This window comes from Lepisosteus oculatus, chromosome 4 (genome assembly GCF_040954835.1).
Source record: "Lepisosteus oculatus isolate fLepOcu1 chromosome 4, fLepOcu1.hap2, whole genome shotgun sequence".
NCBI classification, from domain to species: Eukaryota; Metazoa; Chordata; class Actinopteri; order Semionotiformes; family Lepisosteidae; genus Lepisosteus; species Lepisosteus oculatus.
Window position 1 is genome coordinate 46,243,979 of NC_090699.1, and position 23,022 is coordinate 46,267,000.

The 23,022-nt window shown below is 41.0% G+C and overlaps 1 protein-coding gene across 3 annotated transcripts in view; it reads left to right on the top strand.

The window, feature by feature from the left end:
• The first annotated feature begins 4,220 nt into the window (after positions 1–4,220).
• The window catches only part of LOC102683288 (LIM domain-binding protein 3-like), a 50,162-nt gene continuing 31,360 nt past the window's right edge, over positions 4,221–23,022 (top strand). For all 3 annotated transcript variants that reach the window (XM_069189295.1, XM_069189296.1, XM_069189297.1), the window contains exons 1-2: positions 4,221–4,581; positions 20,647–20,798. In XM_069189295.1, coding sequence (XP_069045396.1) covers positions 4,486–4,581; positions 20,647–20,798 — 248 coding nt within the window. In that variant the 5' untranslated portion in view covers positions 4,221–4,485. The remainder of the gene's footprint in view (positions 4,582–20,646; positions 20,799–23,022) is intronic.

Consider the following 23,022-nt stretch of genomic DNA (forward strand, 5'->3'; position numbering starts at 1 on the left):
CTTGTATGCAAACTGGATTTTTTTGTTGCATGGCTTTATTGTATGAGCACTGGATGATTGCTGAGGAATGAAGAGTTTATAATTAGTTGGTCTGGTTCTGCCTTATCTTGAGGCAGATAAATAAGGCTGTTAGTTGCCCAGAAGTTTCTTTGATTTTTTAGATTTGGCTTCATACATCTGAAATCGACGTTCCTTTGTTGATCACAGCATAACTTCTTCAGACTTGTGTACAGGCCAGGAGGGTCCTTTGGGGATCTCTTGTCCTCTGGCTGAGGACTATATAGTGCTGGCTAACCCCCTCACTCACATACATCCTCTACTCCTTGAGAGAAGATCTGGCACAGCTTTAATGAACCTGTTACAAAGTCCATCAGTGCAATGCCAGCTATTTTAGACCCAACTGAAGAAAGTTCAGTCGGGCGAGTGGGTGCGGCACGTTTCCCTTGGGGCTCCCTGGGAGCCAAAGTTGGGCACACTGTGATGAAAATAACCCCTCTGTGTTTATTCTTCACAGTCTGTCATACAACTAACCCTGCAGCAGACAGGGACAGGGGCTCAGGAGGGGATTGGTGGACCCTCGGGAGCCATTGTCAGTTTCTATTCTGCATCAATCCAACAAGTTTTTTCATGGCAGCTTAGGGTACAGTGCCTGTAATTTTAACAGAGCTGAATAATATTAATAAACTCTCTTGCATGAGTTACCAGTCTAACTACCTAACAACAAAATTGTAAATACGGTAACAAACATCTGAGTTAATTGTGAATTATCTCTAATTGTGTTCATGCCCTGTACCATAGCACTGAGCCTGTTCGTTACCAGGAATGAGCAAAGTTCTGGTCATGGAAGAATGGATAGATGTTTCCATTTTGAGGTTTCAGCCTCGTATTTTAGAAAGCTTGACTGATAGGAGACCTCTTGCTGCATCCAGGAGAATCCTGGATGCTCCTCAGAATCTGGCTCCCTGTCACCTTCAGGCACTTAAAATTTTAAACACTTTAGTCTTCCTTTACATATGTTAATTGTTCCAACGTAATACATAACACAACCCAACACTTTCTTATTACTATATGTATTATAAAGACAGCTTTGTAAGTGCTGCTGTTTGTCTAACATGGTAACACATGCCTTATTAGTGAAACATACAGTTTATTAGTTTATATTTAGTAGTAAGCACACATAAGGAGTACGTAGATTCTGTCCTGGGCTGATCCATCATTTGTTAAGTGTTAGTTTGTCAGTCATAAAGAGCTAAACATGACTTAAAGGTTAATGCTGAAATAAGATGGTAATATTTTCGTCACAAATGCCTTTCTCATTTCATTCCCTTGTAGAACACGGTCCCATTCAGGACAAGAGCCTTGATAGGCTTCCCGGACTCTCACTTTGTGATTCCTGAGGGCTATCTCTTCCCCATTTTCTAATTAGTTTTTCCAAGCCATTTGCAATTTCTAGTGGCTTTAAATAATACACCTAATATGCCTCTTCAGGCAGTGTTTAAAAGGGTAAAATTAACAGGCCCTCGTCCCTCGCCTTTGTTTGACATTCGTATGAGGTCACTGGTGTCTTGTTCATTTACTGAAGCCCCTGGCATATTAGTAAATATTTTTTCTAAATTGCCTTGACTACAGGAGACCAGTTCTGATAATGTGATGTGGGATTTAAAATTTGGTTTTGTATGAAGAATTCCCAGCCCCCCAGCCTCACAGGCTGCCAGCTCTGGAGTACATTAGTGTGCAGGACCTAGTCTTATCTGCACAGCCTTGTGCCGGTCATGTGCACTGTAATCAGGACTGGACGTTCCCAGAACCAACCGCCCATGGAACTCGGGACGTCTCTGCTTCATTTCATTCTCTGATGCACTGATAAAGCTTAAAGGTCTCATAACTGCTCCATAGCAATGTGCTCTATATTGTCCATTACCTCTCTCAGTATGGCCATTTTTTCATGCCCCATGATGCTTTTTTTGAACCACAATATGTAACAATTTACAGAAGTGCACAATGTGTGGAATTCACCCAAAGGAGCCGACGAGGTCACCTGGGAGAGGTCCTGCAAGATCAACGGCAGCACAGAGATCTCGGGATTCAAGTGCAGACAAAGCTAAAGAATACGGAGGACAGGAAACAGGGGGGGTCAGAGGAGTGAGACCATAACATGGTCCCCGTGTTGAGGTTGACTCATGCTGTGGGATCCTTTAAAAAATAGCTGGTTGGGACATTAGGCTAATTGCAGTCAAATGCCTGCAGCCATATCACCCTGCAAATCACAACTAGCAACCCACTGAAGCTAAGCAGGTGTGAACCTGGTCAGTACCTGGATGGGAGACCTCCTAGGGAAAAATTAAGGTTGCTGCTGGAAGAGGTGTTAGTGGGAGCAGTAGGGGGTGCTCACCCTGCAGTCTGTGTGGGTCCTAATGCCCCAGTATAGTGACGGGGACACTATACTGTAAACAGGTGCTGTCCTTCGGATGAGATGTAAAACCGAGGTCCTGACTCTCTGTGGTCAGTACTACTGTGTAATATTATTGTTGCTATTATTATAATTGTAATTATTAATATTATTATTAATTATTTTTAATAAATATATTCCTTTTTTTGAGGCAGTTTTTTTTAAAAAGGGTGTTTCTCGAAAAGAGTAGGGGTGTAACCCCGGCGTCCTGGCCAAATTTCCCATGCCTCCTAATAATCCCCCTCTATGAATTGGCTACATTACTTTGTTCTCCCCCCCCCCCCCCCCAACTCCGATGGCAGGCGGAGCGACGCACCGGTTGGAGTATTTCTTGGTCGCAGTTAATGGCAACGTCAGCTCAAAGATTTGGTTCAAACCACCAAATGGAGACTGGTGTGCCGACAAGCGGACCCTGCTGATGCGGGATTAACGCTAGGAACGAGAGAGAGAGGCTAATTGCAGTCAAACAGACAAAAAGGGCAGAATGGCTCTATTTGAGAGTCATTTTCGAAGTGATGAAGAAGTTTTGACATTTTTGCGTCTCTCATTGGTGATGTTACTCAACGTCCAACTCTCCGGGCACATGTGCATATTTAGAAATCACTTAAAATGAAGTGACCCTGCTTGTATCTCAAGATTAATAATAACATCCTTTATCTAATTACTGGCTCTACAGGGCACATTTAAGTTTTTTTCTGAGGGGCTATTAAAGTTGAGTATTTTAAAAGGCTCGCTTGATTTATCATACAGCAGATCTCACAAAAATATTAGACAAGGACAGACATTAAAACACTTTCAATCACATCTCGCTCACTATAACACCTACACTAGCCTGAATTCAGTAGTAGTATAGTGAGTTCTATACTAGTGATTTACTCTCAGCAGTACAGTGCTGTGATGTACTGTATAATGAGTTCTCTCTGGTAAAATAATTGGGTTAAATGTAAAAATACCAGCAAGCCAGCAATGTATGGGCTATTTTCTTAGGAGGGATTAATGTCCATGCTTCAGATTGCATCAGATTGTATGTGTACCTATAGCAGTGAAACTGACAGATTTGACCCCAGAGGTCTTTTCTTCCCTGTAGATGGTCTCTAACACTATGGAAGCTATAATTCCAGCCTCCACCTTTACTGATCGGTAATCCTCCTCTCCAGTCCTCTGGGGTCATAATCAGGCAGGTGTTTAACAATCTGTGAAACAGCAGGCAGGAGGATTAACTTCATTTATGTGAATAATGAGTCCAGTAAGGTGTCCTGGCAGTAGTAAGATCTTGTGTTCCTCAAGGAGCAACGTTGCTGCCCCTAGTATAGTTCAGCAGCAGTGGAAAGATTTTGTGTCCTGCAGCCTCTGTTGTCAGAACCTAGAACCACAAGCATCTCACTCCTGAATGAAGCACTGTCATGAAAGTCATGACCACGAGCTCTTCTCAAAGTGGAGGTCCACATCTCCAAGACAGCAGGGTCCAGAGATGACTGTATGACCTCTAGACCCAAGCCTTGTTCTAAAATCTAAAAAATGGGCATTAGTGGATTCCCTGGCCTGTCCTGTGTTCTGGGTGGGGGGCAGGAGGTGCCCATAGGAGACTAGAAAAATCTGTTGGCCTTATTGCAGGCTATATTAGCCATGTGAATCATGGAGGCTGTGCATTCTGGGTGTCCTGTTACAGGCCTTATAAGGGTGGCCAGTGCAGGAGTGCTATCACTTTCTGCTCCACTGCAGAGGGGTGCTATTCTTAGGCTGTCACTCCAGCCCATCTCAGCAGGCAAGACCTCTCGTTCCTGTGACTTTCAATGTGGTTGTCTTACTCTGTCACTTTGCTGTCTTAAGAGGGGAATTGGGAAAGATTTTGCTTTGTGTATGCCTTTTGATCAGAAGTAGTGTTTTTCAAAAAGGTTTTTCACATCTTTTTATTTTTTTTTTCCAGCGGCTGTTTGGCGTCTTCCCCGCTTTCTCCTTCCCCCCCCGTCCATTTATTTTCAAGACTTGGGAGGACAATTTGAAAACGCAAAACAATTTCGAAAACTTTTTTGAAAATGAGCAATTACACTGTGACCCTGTCTGGACCAGCTCCATGGGGCTTCCGCCTGCAGGGAGGGAAGGACTTCAACATGCCCCTCACCATCTCCAGGGTAAGCTATAGCACCGCAGCTGGCCGGACTGCCTGCGCACTTCGTTTACGGGGATCCTGTGTAACAACATAGGCATGATTCCCTTTGCTCAGAAAGGGGAAAAAAATGCCCAGAATTCAACTCACCTAGGCCCACAAGAGCCTCTGGTTTCTCATTGTGGAAGTGAATTTTTCTGTAGCGTTGTCTGTTGCAAATATTATGCTCCTCCTTTATTTGTGGATTTTACAAATACTGTCCAGTTACAAGCTGAAAACATGAAAGTGTTTGATTTGTCTACCTCTTAGCACTAGAATAACATTTAACTTGATGTTCATAAAGCTTTGCAGTATATTTGTGTATTTTAGCCCTATTTTCTCAGTCTGGTATCAGGTATAGTAATTTAGTTAAGTATAAGATGAGACTGTTTCTGCATGGCCAGGGCTGTCAGGAGTCAGACTTCACAGGGAAGTGGCTGAGACTGAGCAGATGTGTTCCTGGTGTGAAGAACTTCCTTTGATTCTGGCTGACGAAAGCCAGTGTCGCTTTTCACTTGCACTGAACTGAACATGTCTGACCCTCACATTTGTAAGCAGTGGGCTCTTGGAGTCATTTTACTTCAAATCCTAAACTCCACTGATTTGGAGATTATTAGGCCTGCAGGCCCCTATGTCAGATCCAGACAGAGCCTGTGGAATGGCTTATTCTCAGTGTTGGGACTTTCTGTCTCTATTGCTTATTCTAGGGACTGTAGCCCTTGGAAAAATTCATTGTTAGAGTCCCTGTGTTGTGATGACAGTGTATATGTAATTGTCTATTGATTTTAACTTGACCTTGGTATGAATGGGCTTGATTATTAATGCATGGTATGCTCTGTTGTGCAAAGCTCTGCTCCCTTCCTTATGCAGAAGGACAGTTCTTTAGTGATCTCTGAAATTGCTGTTGTAGTTTTATTTTAAGCCCACGATCAATCCTGTTAGATCTTTATTTTTTAGAACAAAAAAATGTTTGCAAAGGGGCATGTGATGTTAATGAAGTGGAACCAATCAGTTACAATCAAATTGAGGCAATGTGATGGCTTAATTACAGATTCTTATCAATAATAATAATAATAATAATAATAATAATAATAATAATTGCTTGTGTTTCATCCCAAATGATCTCAAGGCACTTCATGACTGCAGTGCAGTCCTACCTGGGCAACACACAGCAGGCATTATGACCAGCAGCCCCACTGGACAAGTGAGAAATTAGTTCAACTGTTCTGTTAAGGTGGTTACTTTAGGGAGATCAGATTGTACAAGCCAGGAGTGGAATTTAGCCAGGTCACCAGAGTTAATACCTCTAATCTTGCAAACAATGCCATGGGATTTTTCATTTACAAATAATTGTTAATTATATATAATAATTGCACTTCAGTTTAAGCATCTCTTCTGAAGGATAGCGCACTGTACAGCACAGTGCCCAGCTCCTGTATTGGGGCACTGTATTGGAAATTGTGAGTGCCACCTGCTGTTCTAACATTACCGCTTACCCTGGTTTTTCTTGGAGGTTTCCCTTCCCAGTACTGACCAACCCAGAGATTGGATGACACCATGCAACAAGATAGTAACACTACAGCCAGTGGCTGCTAAATGTCAGGCTTGGTTTCTTCTCACCTAAACCAATCTGTATTAATAACATACAAGGTTGTTGTAATAGTCAAAAAACACTTGTGGAGGCTTTGAGTTGAAATTGTTGATGCTCCTGGTATGTGTGTATAGTAATTCCTGTTTCTGCCTAAGATATTTGTGTTTTACTCACTAGTGTACCTGTATTTCTGTATCTATGTGAATATATGTTAAGATTTAGATTAAATGTATGTGAAGATAGGACTAAGCTCAAATTTCCCTGGGCTCATTCTAATACTGTAGGGAACAGGGTAAAGAACTGGAAATCTACTTTAGAAACAAAAACTGCCTGCTACTTTCTCATAAAGTGGGCCAGGATATACCCTTTAGCTAAGTAACATGGGATTTTAAGGACGTGAACACCTTAAACCATTCAGTGTTTTTAAAATATTTCTGTTGCACGGTTAGAGCATACTTCAGAAAGATCTGAGCCTGAAGTAGAGGGAAACCTCAGCCACGATTTCTGTTGCTATTACTTAGAGGCCTTTGAGGAGGGACAGTCACAATTAGATTGCATTTAATCTTCTTATGCTTTGCCTTTTGATTGTCATGTTGATATTAGTAACTACAAGGATTCCAGGATTCCATTGCCATTTTGTTTAAAGATCTACTACTCTTTCCAGTCCTAAAAGCTCTTTTGTGGCTTGCTCTCAACTCTGTAATCTGGATTATTTCGGCCAGAGATCGGACCCTGGAACTAGGGCAGTATAAGCCCACGCTCATGCATGCTGAGCTTCCAGGTCAAACGCTGGAGCTCACTTTCTGTGCACATTTACAAACTTTTCTTTTTTCTTTGGTACAGTATCAGACAAGCTCATCTTGGTGCTTGATTCTTTTTTTGCTTTCATCATCCATTAGTTGTACCGACAAAAGGCAAAGCATGAATAAGAATATATCACTTATGATGTAGTGATTGACTCAACATAGACTTTTAGGAGCTGCAACAGCAGTGGTCTCTGGTGCCTCCTTTGGTATGAGGCTGCTCCAGCTCTCTTTGTGTTGTGGTGTATGAGATGCTTGGCCCGGTGATTTTAAATAGAGCAAATCCATTTGGCTGCAGTGGAAGACCTGTGAGGTTCAGACTGCTGATTTTTGGCTTGGGGAAGTTGGGGCTGCTAAGTTTAGCCTCTTGGAAGAGACTGAGAGGGGCTCAGGTGGTCGGGCCTTATGTCAAGCCAACTACAGACGCAGAAGCCCCAGTCAATCACAGCCTTGACAGGTGAAGACGCATTTTGTACTGCTGTTTCTCTTACGCATCCTATTGTGAACTACGATTAAGCTGCCCTTTTCTAAAAATACTGCCATGAAAAATTTGACTTGTTGCCTACTGTAGGTGGTCTTCAAGTACGTATTTCCACAACACACTGGGTGTGGCTGAGATAGAGTGAGGGGACAGAGGCAGAAAAGATTTAGATCTTTAAATTCCTGATCCAGAACTGCAGCCTCTGAAACAGGATGTAATTTACAAGTGCCACTGCTGCTGTCCATCACTCATCTTGCAATTATTGTGAGCTGCATTTTCAAGCCCTGGAAATTGAAATTCAAATGGAAACTGTTTAACAGCAAGCTCACAGCTCAGTGACATTTACAGTACGTGGAGATGATGGCTGTTGAGTCAAACCCTGTCTGCTGATAGTGAATATATGTTTCTGCTATCAGATGATTGTAATATGGACAGAATGTTTGCAAAAATGTCAGAGCTATCTTATCCTTTTTTAATTTTTACAACAACAAAAAAAGTAAATATTGTGATACTGAAATGGGTGAGGCTGTCTGTGCACTTACTGTGGCTCCTGGGAGAATTGCAGTGAGATACGTGTGTGTTTCTGTTCCAGAAACCTCTGTTTGGTGGACTCACTAGTTATGTTGCTGTAGATTACCCAGTGGAGCTGCTGTTAAATGCATTTTTAGAAGCTATGTCCTGAACATGCTCATGCATACTGGTTAATCCAACAGAATCATTTAATCAGATGGAGCACTGCTATACTGTTGATTTACCAATTGGTATAGTATGTTTCTAATGCATACCAAGATACTGTATTCTGGTTCCTCCCCAATTCCAGTTGCAGGTCAATTATGCTTATATGAATTACATTAAAAATTATCTTTTATTTAAGCAATTTTGCATCAGCATGTAAAGTCCCAGTATAAGGACCAAGATAAGTTCAATAATTCACACTTTTATATGAAAGAGGTAAATTGTTTTACCGTTGTTGATCCATGTTAGTTAACAATTTAAAACTTTGTTTTAAATATGCATAGTTTAAGATGCAAAACGGGTTTTTATAGTCCGATTCACTTGTCTAGAGGTGCATAGTCAATTTTGCGACATTACATATGATTTTAAAAAATGAACGACATGCTTCTAATGGCTCTCGGGTGAAATGTAATGCTTTCTGTTGCTTAGGAACATAAAACAAGAGGAAGCCATTTAGGTCCATTTATCGCAGTTTGTAATCAGTAGTTAATTGATTCAAGGATCTCATCCACCTGTTTCTTGAAAGACATAAGGGTATCATATTCAGGATATCATCTTCATCAACATTTATGAGTACTCCCACAACTTTTTGTGTATAAAAAAGAAGGAGTACCTCCGTTAAATGAATTTTCACAAAGTTTCCTTGTGTGTCTTCCAGTCTTCTGAACAACTGCTGGGCTGTCAGTCAATGGATTTTGAACACTCACAGCCAGTTGTTTTAATTGTAGTCTGTTTTGAATTTTGCTGTCCACATATTGAATGTAGAAACAACAGCAATGGGGCATTACATCCTCTGGAAGTGCTAATTATGCATTTTATTTTCTAAAAATGGGCTGTGTTTTAAGCCATGAATTGTAGTTGTATTAATATGACATGGAGAGAAAATGATTTAAGAGCTTTTTAGGTATTAAATCATGTGGTCTGTGGTGTTGCACTAAGAGGGATAGATGGTAAATACTCAGAAGCCTTTGGAGACGACCTGCTTTAAACCATCTCCTAACCACTCCAGGAAATCAAACTCAAGGCAACCACATCAAACAGGAAGTCAAGACTTCCTGGTGGGTGGAGTAAGGAGTCACAGCAGACAAGTCTCATGAGAGGAAATAGGCTCCACACCTAATCTGAGCCATGAAACAGGCTTTCTGACCAAGAGGAAACTAGAGAGCCTGAATAACATCAACATTGTGTGATTGAGCTAAAATTACTGAATTTCTGCTTTGAATTTGTGCTTTTCTCAGTTGCTCAGTTTTTGTTGGTTTATTGTGAAATAATTTAAGCAGCTTAGCTACCTATCTTATAATAAGGGACATAAAAGAATATTAGGGCTCCATCAAACCCCCAGCTCTCTTGTTTTGTTCTGGTAACTTGTGTGCCTGCCGTGTAAGAGACCCCAGACATGAGGTTTTCTTGTACATTTCTGAATACTGTACATATTGACGCTGGGGGGCTCTTTTTTTTGTTATTTCATCCTGCATTTGAAGTCACTAAACAAAAATTCCTTATTTGAGTCCGATCCCTTATTGACAGACTTAGACTATTGTTTTTATTCCTAGTAAAGTTAATTGAAGCAGATTTCACATTAAAATTCTTTAAGCTCTGGTCTTTTTCTGACTGTGAAACTGTAATGCCCCTCCACTGTATCCTGTCTGCTTTGCCTGTTATTGATTATTAAATCAAGATGCCTGTTGCTTTGGAAAAGAGTATAGCACACTTTCCTCAAGTGCCCTAAACTGTACTGCTCATCTGCTATGATTTCTGTATACCAGTCAGAGCATACTGGAATGCTCTGATGATTTATTGAAGCTTTTCTGCCATAGCTAATGAATTAGATGTGCAGCTTTCTTTCAGCTAGGCCTGAAAGGTTGCAGTTACAAATGAGACAAGGCGATTCATCCCGTTTTGTAGTTAGAAGCTAATCGATCCGAGGGTCTTATTCAGCTGTTTCTTGAAAGGAATTAAGGTATTGGCTTCAGCAACATGGCTGGGTAGTGTATTCCACAGTCCCACAAACGCTTGTGTAAAGAAGTGTCTCCTGTTCTTGGTATTTAATTCAATACCATTCATTTGTAATCCGCTGTTCCAAAAGCCAGGTAATCAGGGTAATTTTTAAGTATTGATTTTATCCTGCTGATATGCTTTACAACAGATCTTTTTAAAGGATTTGGAAAGTGCAGCCACTGTGGGTTTCCATTGCATGTTTCGCAGTGTATGGAAACGGATGATTGCTGTGGAAGATTTGCATGAATATCTGAATTGGCTTTCTTGTCTCTTGTCTTTTAAAGGGCATGAAGCTACTGTACTAGTCCTTGTCAGACTCCAGGCTTTCAAAATGTCCACTGTTGCTGTGCAGGCGACAGTGATTACTGTGCTCTCGAGGTTTATTCCTTAAATTTATTTTTTTTTTACATCCTATTTTCTTTACCTTTGGCTTAAGTCTCAGTGCCTTCCAGGCCTCTAGGGCAGTGAAATGTCAATCAATTGCTTTTTAATTATTCTCTCTGTGCCCCACAGACCCTGGCATCTTCTTGTTTTATTTTAACAGAAAGATGAAGATACACCCATGGCAGAGAGAGCAGTGTGTGAGAACCCTGCAGCAAATCCCCAAATTAGCCCCGTTAACAGCCTGTGACCGATGATCTTTCACTTGTGGGACCCCTGACACTTGACCTTCCTGCTTTTTGCATTGTTAACATCTCTAATTTGCATCATCTCTAGGAAGACAACTTCTGCTGCAGTCAGCCTGCAGCTGGTGGAGATTAATATTGCCTGCTCTCTGCTGAACTGTGCCTAGACTACACTAGAGCAACACGTTTGAGACAGCCCATTCTCAGGTCTCTGTGGCTGTGCATCGGTGAGCTGTCAGCCACACTGTTGAGCTATAAAAAGGCCCTGGTGAGATAACATATGGCACTGATGTTAACCTGAGTCTTTCAGACCTCTGACATTCCAGCACAGTCTTGGGCTCTGTGTATTGTAGTGTAGCAGCTGCAGGTGCTGACAGGCAGAGCTGTTTTTAGAAGGGAACTGAAGGTCAGGGGAGCTGCCTCAGATCGTGTGGGCTATAGATACCAGCAGCAGTGTGCTCTGAAGGCCCCAGGATTTCATAGTTCTCTGCTGAAGCAAAATGAGCATCTTGACAGATAGAGAATACAATTGCAGCACAACACTAAGACTGCAAAGGAGCAAACACAAACAAAGTAACTTGAAATGGTGCATTAAGCAGGGCATGATGTAGAAAGCTGATATTTTATAATACTGTAGTTGTGGGAAAAGCACTGTAGGATAATAGGCCAATTCTATTTTTTAAGGGGAGTTTTTAAAGTCAGAAGAACTACTGTATGTAACTTAACTTGGTATAATTTAAAAAGTGTTATCTGAACTGTGTGCAGCAGAGTAAAACATTTTGGTTTAGTTTTAGGCAAAATCGCAACTTTACACTAGTACTACTATTCTGTTTTTGTGTTATTATTTCTAAAATCATATTTAAAGAAAGTGTGGAGTCATACTCCTGATTATTTCCAGTAAAATCCATTACAGTGTCAAAAATATAAGTTTGTATTTTGTTCAAATTCAGCAATAGATTTATTTTTTCTGAAGATTTGGTTTTTATCATGTAAACCTTAGAGTTGTGAAACAATGTCTTACAGTATATTGTTTCAGACAAGACATGAGCCCATGTGGGCTCAAACTAACTGCTTTGTGGGTTAGTTATTCTTTAGTCCTTTTACAAAAAGTGTTGGCAATAGTGAAGCCCGTGAGTGTAGGTTTTGGTGTCATGTTAGAAAGTATAAAATATCTTTTAGATAGGAACTTTGTGTTTGTATTAGTGTATAAAGTATTAATGACATTTTTGAAAATTGAAATGTTAATGTTTGGCTAGGACTTTGATTAGAGTCCTGCACTTCATGATCAGTCCCAAATCAGGAACAGGGACATGGACTTCTCCTCAAGCACAGCTGTTTGACTATGAAGCTTATTGAACTAGACTGTAGTATAATAAAGTATTGAAGACACAAAGCTTTAGTAAAACAGTAGCAGTCAGTGTCGTGGGTTAAACTGATGAAGTTTAAGATGAACAAAAATCACATGAGGGATTTTGTTCTCAGCTTTTGAAATTCCTTCTTGTAAAAACATACTGTAAAGCTGTATTGCACATCCTCATGGTTCACAGTCTGAGACCCAGCGGAGTGGCACAAGAACCAGAAGTGCCCTGTATGCAGCTCCCCCTCTGTGCCCCACTTTCTCTCCAGGCCTGGATCAGCAGAAGAACAGCTCCATTGTTTGTGCTGCTGCCAACAGGAGATCTGAGCTGGCCTGTGCAGTATTGGCTCAGCCGGTCAATGGTGGGGATGGGCTGGGGACTGGGGGTTAATGCCAGATTAGTAAACTAATGCTTGCCAACCTGTCCCTTTTCAGACATGTAGCTTTAGGAAATGCTTTGTAATACTGTTAAATATACTGAGATTTATTTTTCTGTCCTCACTGCATCATGGGGGAAGCTTACTTCCATTCCACTTTTAACAAGCAGAAAGAAGCAAAGGACAGAATGCACTGCTCGAGAAACGCAGGATACACGACTGGGATTTTTCTGTCTGCTTGTCTCAAGCACTTCCACACTATACAGCCAATAAATAGAACCAGAGGACACTAATAAAACTACGTGGAAGTACAGTAAAAACCAAGAACAGGAGGAACGTTACACAAAGAGTTGTGTATGGAAGAGGTTAGTCAGCCACGATGTTGAAGCTGATACCCTGGCTTCCCCCAAGAATCAGCTGGGTGAGAACTATGGATCAACTGGGCCTTCTATTATTTGTAACCTTTCTTATGGTCTCAATAACTTATTACAGAAAAAGGTCATATAAAGAATATTCAGCCTGACATGGAAAGAAAGGCTTCAGATGGCTCTTTATTAACCACGAGCCGATAATAATTACATTATATATTAACTGTTAATTAACTAGTTATAAACATGTTTGAACAACAGAAAGTGTTACCAGTGAAAGTGAGTGGAGACACAAGGCAGCCTGATAACAGTTTCATTTGAGTACAATCAAAAATGCATCTATCATCAGACAGAAGTGCTTGAGAATTGATCTTCAATACCATCTCCCTCAGAGAAGATAGAGTGTTAATATACTACATTTAGAATGTAATATATATTTACAACACATTATATCAGGATGAAATTATATAACTATTACTGTATTTAAAACTACTGTATTCTTAGTCCATAAATTTATCTATTCAGAGCCTGTGGAACAGAGGCTGGGTCAGATGAGACCTCCTGGGTCATGCCTGGTGTTCAAAGTTGTTGCCATATCAGTAAGTAATGAATAAAAACTTGAGGTGATCAAGATCTTTTGCTGGCCTTTCTCTGCTTCAGTTAACTTTATTATATTAACCTCATTTACAAAATGTTAATTTCTGTGAGAATATTAATTAACTGGCAAAATGATAACGGAGCAAGTTTTGAGGGTTTTTTTTTTCAGTTATTCAGATGAGTCAGATGGGAAGCTGCACAAGCTGAGGTGTTTGTGCAGCCTGAGCAGTAAAGGACCTCTTCATGAAATGTCTTGTTTATTTCTTTTTAGAATTTCTACAGGATTGACCAGTACAGCAGGCAATCTGTCCCACCTAGCTTTCAGTCCACTCATGTATACCTAGACTGAATATACAGTATAGCGCATGTACTGTAAGTCCTCATGCAGTACAGAGCTCTGTAAGTTTTAAAATGAATGATTGAGCTGTTTGGATCATGACCCAGGAACTTGAGGTAGTCCCCCAGGACTGCGGTTCAGAGAGGTCATTCAGGTCATGTGCCAGGACACTGCAGAAGGCCAGAGACAGCAGCATGGGCACTACACTATTAAAGGGCATCGCAGTGCTGGATACCACATCATCTCCGCACAGTGAGTCACCATCGCTGTGCTTCCAGTTACAGTGCAACCTTTAACATGCGTCAGGGGACTCTGGCTCCCTTTGCCAATTATATCTGACATTTATCAAAAGCGCTCTTGGGTCCCAGGATTGCACAGAGATCTCCATGAATATCTGCACAGAGTTCACGGTGGTAGTATCACATAGCTGTTGTGCGGAGCTCAGATAAACCATCTGCCAGCCCGTCAGGCTACTGTACGCACATGATGTCCTTTGATTAGGATTAAATTCTTATTTGGAATTTATTTTTCAGCACTTTAGTCCATTCATAATTTGTACACATTCCAGATTCATCATCAGATTAATCACTGTGTAAAACACCCCATTTATTGGAGACCGGCACCTCAGCGTTAGCTTGTACAGTTCTGTCATTTATTTTTGTTTGATACCTAGGCAAACAGGTATTGTGTACTTTCACAAAAGCATGAAAAGAGATGGGAATAATCTGTTGACTTGACATATTTTAAATCAGTTGCCTTGAAGTTAGTTATTATGTGTGTGATTCAACACTAGGCACAAAATGCAGCAGGCATGAACACAGTAATTCTGCCCTGGGAATCGTGCATGACCTGATGCAGATGCTCACGTGGGAGTCCGATGGTTATACAGCAGTCATTGAAGTCTTCGTTTTGAAAGCTTCTTACTCCAGTTGTGTTTGAGGTCTGGGAGTGGTCATTTTGTTGCTTATCAGTGATCAAAGGTTTAAAGTAGTACTAAACCCAAAGCAAAAAATTAAGTAATTGCTGAACACAGAAATTATGCTTATCTAAATTCCATTATGAATATTGGGCTTGGTAGAAAGAATGACTGAAAGGAATTTTATTGTATTTGGTAACTATGAAGTTTTGGATTTCGATCCCCCTGCAACCCTGCACTGGTTAAGCATATTAGAAAATCCATGGCTGGATTTAGCCAATAGGCTCTTGCAATGACACATTCAAGTAGAATAACATTTTTTATTGTAAAACTGTACTTGATGAAGACCAATAGTTAAATAAGATGAAATAGGAATGTTGGTGAAAAACATCCTCCTCTTTTCTATTTTGAATTGCTTTTGTTCGGTGCTGCTTAATCAATAGTCTAGCAGCTGCTCTTCAGCTTTGAGTGACAATCGCCAGACTCAGGGTCATTATAAACCATTCTCTGAAACTAACATCAACAATTAAATAACTGTTTGAAGTAGCTCTGTAACAGAAATTCTTCTTGCCAGCATTGAAATCTCTGAAAGGTGAAGAGCTTTTTGTATTCAACAGTAATTTCAGTAATCTACTGCAATTCTAACAAATACAAAACAGGATGATGACTACAAAAGGTGTGCGTAATACTTTGGCAGTAACTCGTCTAGCTGAGAAAATGACCGAAGATCAGGGCTCGTTGGATCATTGGACTGTGTGCGTTTTAGTTTGCAGTGCAGTACAGATTATCACAAACTAAGAAACCTGCTTAAAAAGTTTAAATCAAATTCAGATGTTCACACATATAAGATGTACTCTGAAAACCTTACGATTCCTGTTCTGTTTTTTGAGGGTTTTTTATTTCTCAGTGTGGACACATATAGATTTTAAATTATATTGAGAAGGATAATCTTAGTTTAATGAATGTCTGATTAAACTGCTGTAAAAGTGTGAATATACAGTGGTTTGTGGGAAAATGTTTTATTGAATGTATAGAGGGAGAATAGGGATTAAAAGCCATCTGTGGTTCATGTCTGGTATCACACAGCTTACTGGGTGTTATCACCCTGCTGCTTGCCATACAAAGCAGAATAACTCCGGCTCTCTTCTAGGTCCTGCTTGGCAGCTTCTTGTCTGTCCTTTTAGTAGATTGAACACAGAGCCATGTGGGGTAGGTGAACCTGCTGTTAGTGGACTATTGAAGAACGGTGTAGCTGTTCAGTTTTATCCAACTCCTAATTGAATTACTTAATTAATCCTTAATTACGTCCTCACTCAGTTGTCAAATTGAGGGTTAGCTGTAAGATGTGGTATGGAAAAGGGAGGCTTGTGTTCACCTGAGAAGGATCAGGGGGAGTCAGTTGCACATTTTCATACAGTATACCTACAGAACACAGAGGATGGTCTTTGCAGCTGAGGCCCTGATGATGATGGGTTTACTGGGAACCATCCTGTTCTGACAGGAATCAAGTGGCAAAAGGGTGTGACTGAAATTCTTTAATGAAATTGGATAGTTGTAGGTGGAATGATTGATTACCTGCTTTTCCAAAACCAGGCTGTCCAAGGCTAATTCTCCATCTTATACTCTCAAACTCAGTTCCTGGAAAGCTGAGTGTCTAGTGGGCGTTGCTCCATCCTTGTTCTCTGTTTCACAGTTGGTCTTATTGATTCTCTGCACTATTGTAGCTCTTCCAAACACAGTGATTTATAGGTAACTGTATCTTTAATGAAGTCAATGTCTGTATAATCATTGCTAAAAGACCTTATAAAAAACATATATACAGTATGTATACTTTAGAAAATAATTAGTTAATTACTTGATTACTCAGGGTGAAACAAAAAACAGAAACAGGAACTGACTTCGAGACCCCTGATTGCATGGTTTTGAATCTGTTCCTTGTGTTTGGGAGATTATTCTGATTGTAAGTAAATATTTTAAGTTGAACAGAAGGGCTCCACCACTTACTTTGAAAATATCAGTTGGTTTTCCAAACAAATGAATGGAATTGTAATCACCATTTTCTTTCTAATGTTGATGTTGACAGCTGTTGTGAACTATCTGATAGAAAAAATAAGATTTATAGTATTACCATAACATGACCACCATTAAATGAAACTGAAACTAATGTATCTGAATGAAAATTTTATATTGCATACCCAGAAAGACACGGGTATTTTACTGAAGGTCATAATATCTTTAGATGAAGTCATATCTGTAGAATTAATAAAGAAAAAAATATTTCTATACAGGTTTAAAGACCCAGTTTTAGCACTTATCAGAAAGAAAACAAAATTCTCATCACTTAAGTGATCTTCATATTGTTTATATTGATAAGCAGGTCACAAATGGAATAGTGTTGATATATTAAATAATATAATATATCACAGTTGATATATTAAACTGTAGGGTACATAGGTCATTTCCATAGTCAAGACACACACATCTGCTCATTTGGTCAGAGCTTATCCTGGTTTCCATCCATTCATTTTCTGACCTATTATCCAATACAGAGTCACGGGGAAGCCAGAGCCTATCCCAGCAAGCAACGGGCAAGCAACACCAGTCCATCACACACACACAAACACAAACACTCACACCAGGGCCAATTTTAGGTAGGTTCTATAGGAGGAAACCACAGCAACCCCAATTAAACATGGGGAGAGCATATAAACTTTACACAGATGTCATACCAGGTCTTGCATTGAACCCAGGACCCCAGCATCATGAGGTAGCAATGCTAACCACTAGTCTATCACGCAGCCCCCTTATCTTGGTTAAAAAGGGATCACATGACTCCCCCTTCCACACTGCAGGTCCCCATTCATATGTACCTGGAGTGAAGTACCTTGTCAAGGAACAACTGCAGTGTCTGCAATGGGGACTTGAACCCACAGCCCACCTGTCTTGAGTCCAGACTTATCTGCTACCCTGCCCTGCCCGTATTCAACCATTATATTGTTCATATGTCATTTAAGTTTTATGCATAGCAAGACGTCGCATGTAGAGAATACTGTGTGTGCCTGGAGGACAATCCACGTCCATCAGCCCTGGAACAGACGTTTCAGCGGTTGGTGCATTTTGCCCTCCTGCTGTTGGAAAATTTCTACATCAGTTTCAAGTTCAATACACTTACTCAGCAGTGAAGTGAATTTTTATAGTGGTTTTCAAAAAAGCAAATTCTTAAAGTGATTTCTGTTTCTAACTTTAAACCTTTACACAACTGCAATAATAATCCTTATATTTATACAGTGTTTTTCATCCCAAAGGATTCCAAAGAGCTTCACACATAGGAGGGGATCCACTTCATCCTCCTCTGAAGTACAGCGCTTACTGCGATGCACTAGGAAAAGCGGTTTCTGATAAAAATTGCTGAGAAAGAGATTTTCAGGGCTTTCCTGTAAGTGTAAACCTGTTGTTCCACAATCTGGAAAACAGCACTAAACACAATCATATGGGGGTCTGACAATCACCGTGGCAATGTGTAATGTCCTTTTTCAGCTGTGAAAACTTCTACTTACTGTATATCACAGTAGTAAATTTAAAATAAAGCTTTCTCTCTAATGAGCACAGAGAGACTGTGATGATGAACTGCAAAGCAGACTTTATTCCATCACTTTGACGAAAAAAAATTAATACATCTGTAATTGAAGCTCTTCTGGCCTGGCGTGGTGCAATGAGATACCAGAAGCTGAGACAGATGATCCCGGTCAGGACCCTTCAGTGGTCTGGTTCAATGAGCTGCTGCTGTGGAGCTCAGTCCCGAAGTTCCTAATGCTTCTGGTCTGGTCTCTAGCTTGGTCTCTGCAGTGAGTCATGTTTGCCTCACTGGGGCAGAGACTGGATATAGGGTTGGCATTAGAATTGGTCTTTCCTGAGGAAATCACATGTTATTTCACCACAGCAGGAAGCTGCAGTCGGACATCTTCAGGGGAGAAGGCTGTGAGCCGAAAGCTTTGACTTGTGAGAACAGGTGCAAGCTGGTACAGTGATGTGCGAGGGCAGGAGGTGTCAACAGCATCTTTTATTTTTGATATTTAATGAGGTAGCTATAAGGTTGCCTTCTCCCTCTTGAGGTCTGAAATTTCCCTTCCCAGCTGGAGGTGGTTCTCAGCTTCCAGAATTCGTGAGAATGGCAAGGAATCGTTTGACAACGCTGGGGAGACAAGGAATTCAGAGTTTGCTCCTGCAGCTTGAGTAGATCCTGCGGAAGGCTCTGAAGACATGAAAAGGTCTTGAGATCATAACAATTGCACTGTGGACATTCGAACCAGTGTTGCTTGGTTTTCAAATGTACCAGTTCACAATTAACTGTCCACTTCTCTTACTGCAGTGATGCAGTACACCAATTCTGCCCTCTGAACCTAAATAGCAGATCCAGAGCAATCACTTCCATCTTCTGCTTCCTCGTCCCCTCACACCGAGTTTCAATTGAATTGTTGAATGGAGGAGCTGGGTAACGCTAAGCTTTTCCCTGAATAGTCTGATCTTGTAGTGCAGTTAGAAATAGAGTAAGGTGCTGTAAATAACCAGGCAGTGTGATTGTGATTAATCTCCACCCTGTCTGTACTGAAAGAGACACAGTTTAATTGAGCTGATTATATGCCAAACTAGTCATATTTCATAGTATTTTGTTTGTAGTTGGTGGTTAAATTAAAGGGATTTACAGTATAAAAGCTTTCAGTAGAAACAGTTTTGCACTTATCTGTAGTGGCCTCAGATTGTAATAGAGTGAAAGCATTACAGACATGTAAACAAGACTGCATGAGAACATAAGAAAGGTTACAAATAAGAGGATGCCATTCAGCCCAACTAGACTATTTTGTTCTTAGTAAGTAATTGGTCTGAAAATCTCATACAGGTTTTTGACTTCAACAGCAGGGCTGGTTAGCTTGCTTCATACTCCCACACCTCTATGTGTAAAGTAGTGCCACCTATTCTTAGTTTCAAATATACATACACATGTTCCCTGGGTTGACTATGTGAATGGCTTGTGAGGATTTTGAGTACTCGGATCAGGTCCCATCTGTTAAAGACTAGGAAGGTTCTGTTCTTTTAGCCTTGCAGAGTCCTGAAATCTTGTAGAACTGCAGAGGAGCTGAAGCTGTTTAAGGATTTGCTAGCTTCTAAGTAAACCAGCACCAGGTGCTTTTTCATACCTTATTTTGAGTAAATTTCCATACACGTATGTGGAGTTAATCTAATACTCCAGACCTCACTTTTAGCAGGTCTATATAAAGGTAAAATGCACACTATTCCAGGGTTGGAAATAAGACTCTCATTACACAGCAGACCCATTTCTGTCTTTACAAGCTTTGCTCTTTATATAAAGTAGACCTAAGTAATCTGTTTCTGAAACAAGGTTATTGCTAGTAATTTGTTAAATATACTTGTTAGAGGTTCCTTTTGCAAATGCTACTGATTGTCTTAAGAAACTAAGTTATTTTGTTCTGGTTAAGTTTTGTCCTGGAATTTTGAATTATTTTCTGTGTGCTCTGCCTGGACATTTTTTGGAATATCCACTGCCTGTATACTGTAGGTTTCAGCTTAATTCATATAAAAGAGAATGTGTGAGCAGCCAAGCCACTCCTCTCTCCTTTCAGTTCACTCCATTAAGGAACTTTGGTCCCATACAACTTTCTCCTTAATTATTTAATTGGTAATTAGTAGGAGCTGTATAAGAGCTGAGGGCTGGCTGTATTAAAGACCTGCAGTGGGGTGGGCTGGAAGGGCCCTGGTCTCCAGGTAAGTCCTTACTCTGATGCTCAGCCTGCAGTGCAGCCTGCTGACCAAGACACAGTCAGTAATTTGCTTCCTCTCCTTTCACAGATCACCCCGGGAAGCAAGGCAGCACAGGCCAACCTGAACCAGGGTGACATCATCATAGCCATCGATGGGGCCAGCACTGACGGCATGACCCACCTTGATGCACAGAACAAGATCAAGTGTGCCAGCTTCAACCTAAACCTCACCATGCAGAGGTACCTGCTGCCACTGGGCTGTACTGGGCACTCGCACCCACACCTCCCTGTCCCAGCTCCCCACATACTGCCCTTGCCATCATACCTGTTGCGGGCGATGCTCACTGGCACTCCAGGGCTCTCGACTTGTAACCGAAAGGTTGTGAGTCCAGATCCCAGCTGGAATGATGGTCTTGTACCCTGGAGTGATTCTTTTACTTTCACTTTGCGCCAACAGAATATCTCGCAGTGTCAGTTACCGACGTCCTTCACTGGGTTTCATTCCCAGTGTATCTTTTCTGTGTCGAGACCTTTGATCTTAGCCTCTACTACTGTTTAAAACATAAAAACACTAGAGAGGCAGACAGTGCTGCACTGCGTTTCTTCCAGCTGTTTACCAGTGATATTAATTCTGCCTTGCAGCATGTTGATTGGAATGTCATGAGTAGCTGCATGAGTGGTAATTCCTGGGTGGGCGTAGCAGGCTTCAGAGCTCACATTAAAGGTTGTCCTGTCTGTGGGATGGGTTAGGATCCCCTCTTCACCACCCCTGCCTCGTGGCAAGTGTTTCCTGTTTGACTGACAGAGTCATAAATGAAATGGATATGGTGGGATTTGATTGCATTTGACTGGAGCACCTGTGTGCCTGCAGGATTGAGAGACCAAATATCACGTTCTCACAATAAACTGGATGGGCAGACCTGGGAGGCAATAAACCAGCAACTGTGTGGTGCTGGGAAGCCAGTACAGAGGCCTGGAGCAGGGCTTCCAAGAAACCTGATTCCTACATGTATAACTTCATGTCTGTGTCTGTAGTGTTTATCAATCTGAGATAACAAACTCAATTCAGATTGGACAGTCTGATGAGCAGTAGCTCCCCAGGTACAGTGGCACCCACCTACAGAATTGGGTTGGCAAAGACATTCGGTCTTTCTCAAAGATACAACAGTGATGTCCACACTTGGTCCAGAGGACAATTGATTACTCTGCACTGGCATCTTGGACAAAGGTGCAGTTAAAAATATTTAAAAATTCCATGACCCACCTGAGAAAGTAGCAGCCTTGTAGTGCCACAAGCATAGGGGCATCACAATATGTAGTAATTGTGTCACAGCTCAGAGGTCTTAGGGGGAGTGCTTTTATCGTTCTGTTATTGGTGTAAGGGCACTTTCTCTTTTTCACAAATGAGTTGATGGGGATTATAAGCGTTTTTCACGTAATGTATCCAGAGAAGCATGTGGCTGCCTGAATGGTGAGTAGCAATTAAGAATTGTAAACTTGTCTGTCTACTACTGCGTGGATATTTGCAGATTAGATTCCTCCCTGCTTTTGATGAGTTTGCATTTGTTAATGTCAAATGGGTATTGCAGGGTAGGGACGATTCCCTAATGAGGATTTGTAGTCTCACTGAAAAGATCATTCACAGATAAGAGTGCAAGCTGATGTGCTTGTTAGATAAAACAGACTGGTCTATGCAGGTATTCCTGAGATTATGTCAGTAAAGATGCGTCTTACCTCTGTGCACCGATCACAGAATGTAATGCTATTAAAATATTGCAAGGTACTGTATGATAAAGCTTATTCAAATGAACAGCCCAAAGTTAGCATTATTGTGTATGAGACACAACACCAAGCATAAATCAACACAGCACTGGGTTACTTGTTCATGTGCATAATTGAGGGCTAGAGATGGTCAATCATATAAAAGGCTGATTCTCACCATATACCAGGGTGTTGTGGGGAGAATGGCACTATCAGTTTTAGGGGCTCTGTATCGCAAGCTACACAAATGGCAAGAAGTGTGCTGCTTTTTTAACTTGTCCGGTGAACATGGATTTGACTGAAAATGTGAAGTCGAGGTCTCCAAATGTGCTGCTTCACAGCTTTGAGCAAATCTGAGCCCATGAGTTACTGCTAGTGTGAAAGGGCCTTTATTACTTTGCTTTCACTCCACTCTGATGGCTTGATGGTATTTTGTTATCCTTTGTATTAGGAGCTGTCAGCAGCCTCCATGAGACGGCCTATCCTCCTGTAATTGCCTCAGTGTGTTCAGACAGAGGCACGGCCCCAGGATCTTACTGCCACAGGCTGCAACTCCATGTCTGTGCTGGTACAGCTCTAACATTGTCTCTCTGCTGTGACGCTGCTGGAAGCTTTTGTTTTCTTTCTGTACTTATGAGTTTCATTTTTAATGAAACACACATTTGCTGTCAGAGATGATGAGGAAGCAAGAGAGAAGTGCAGT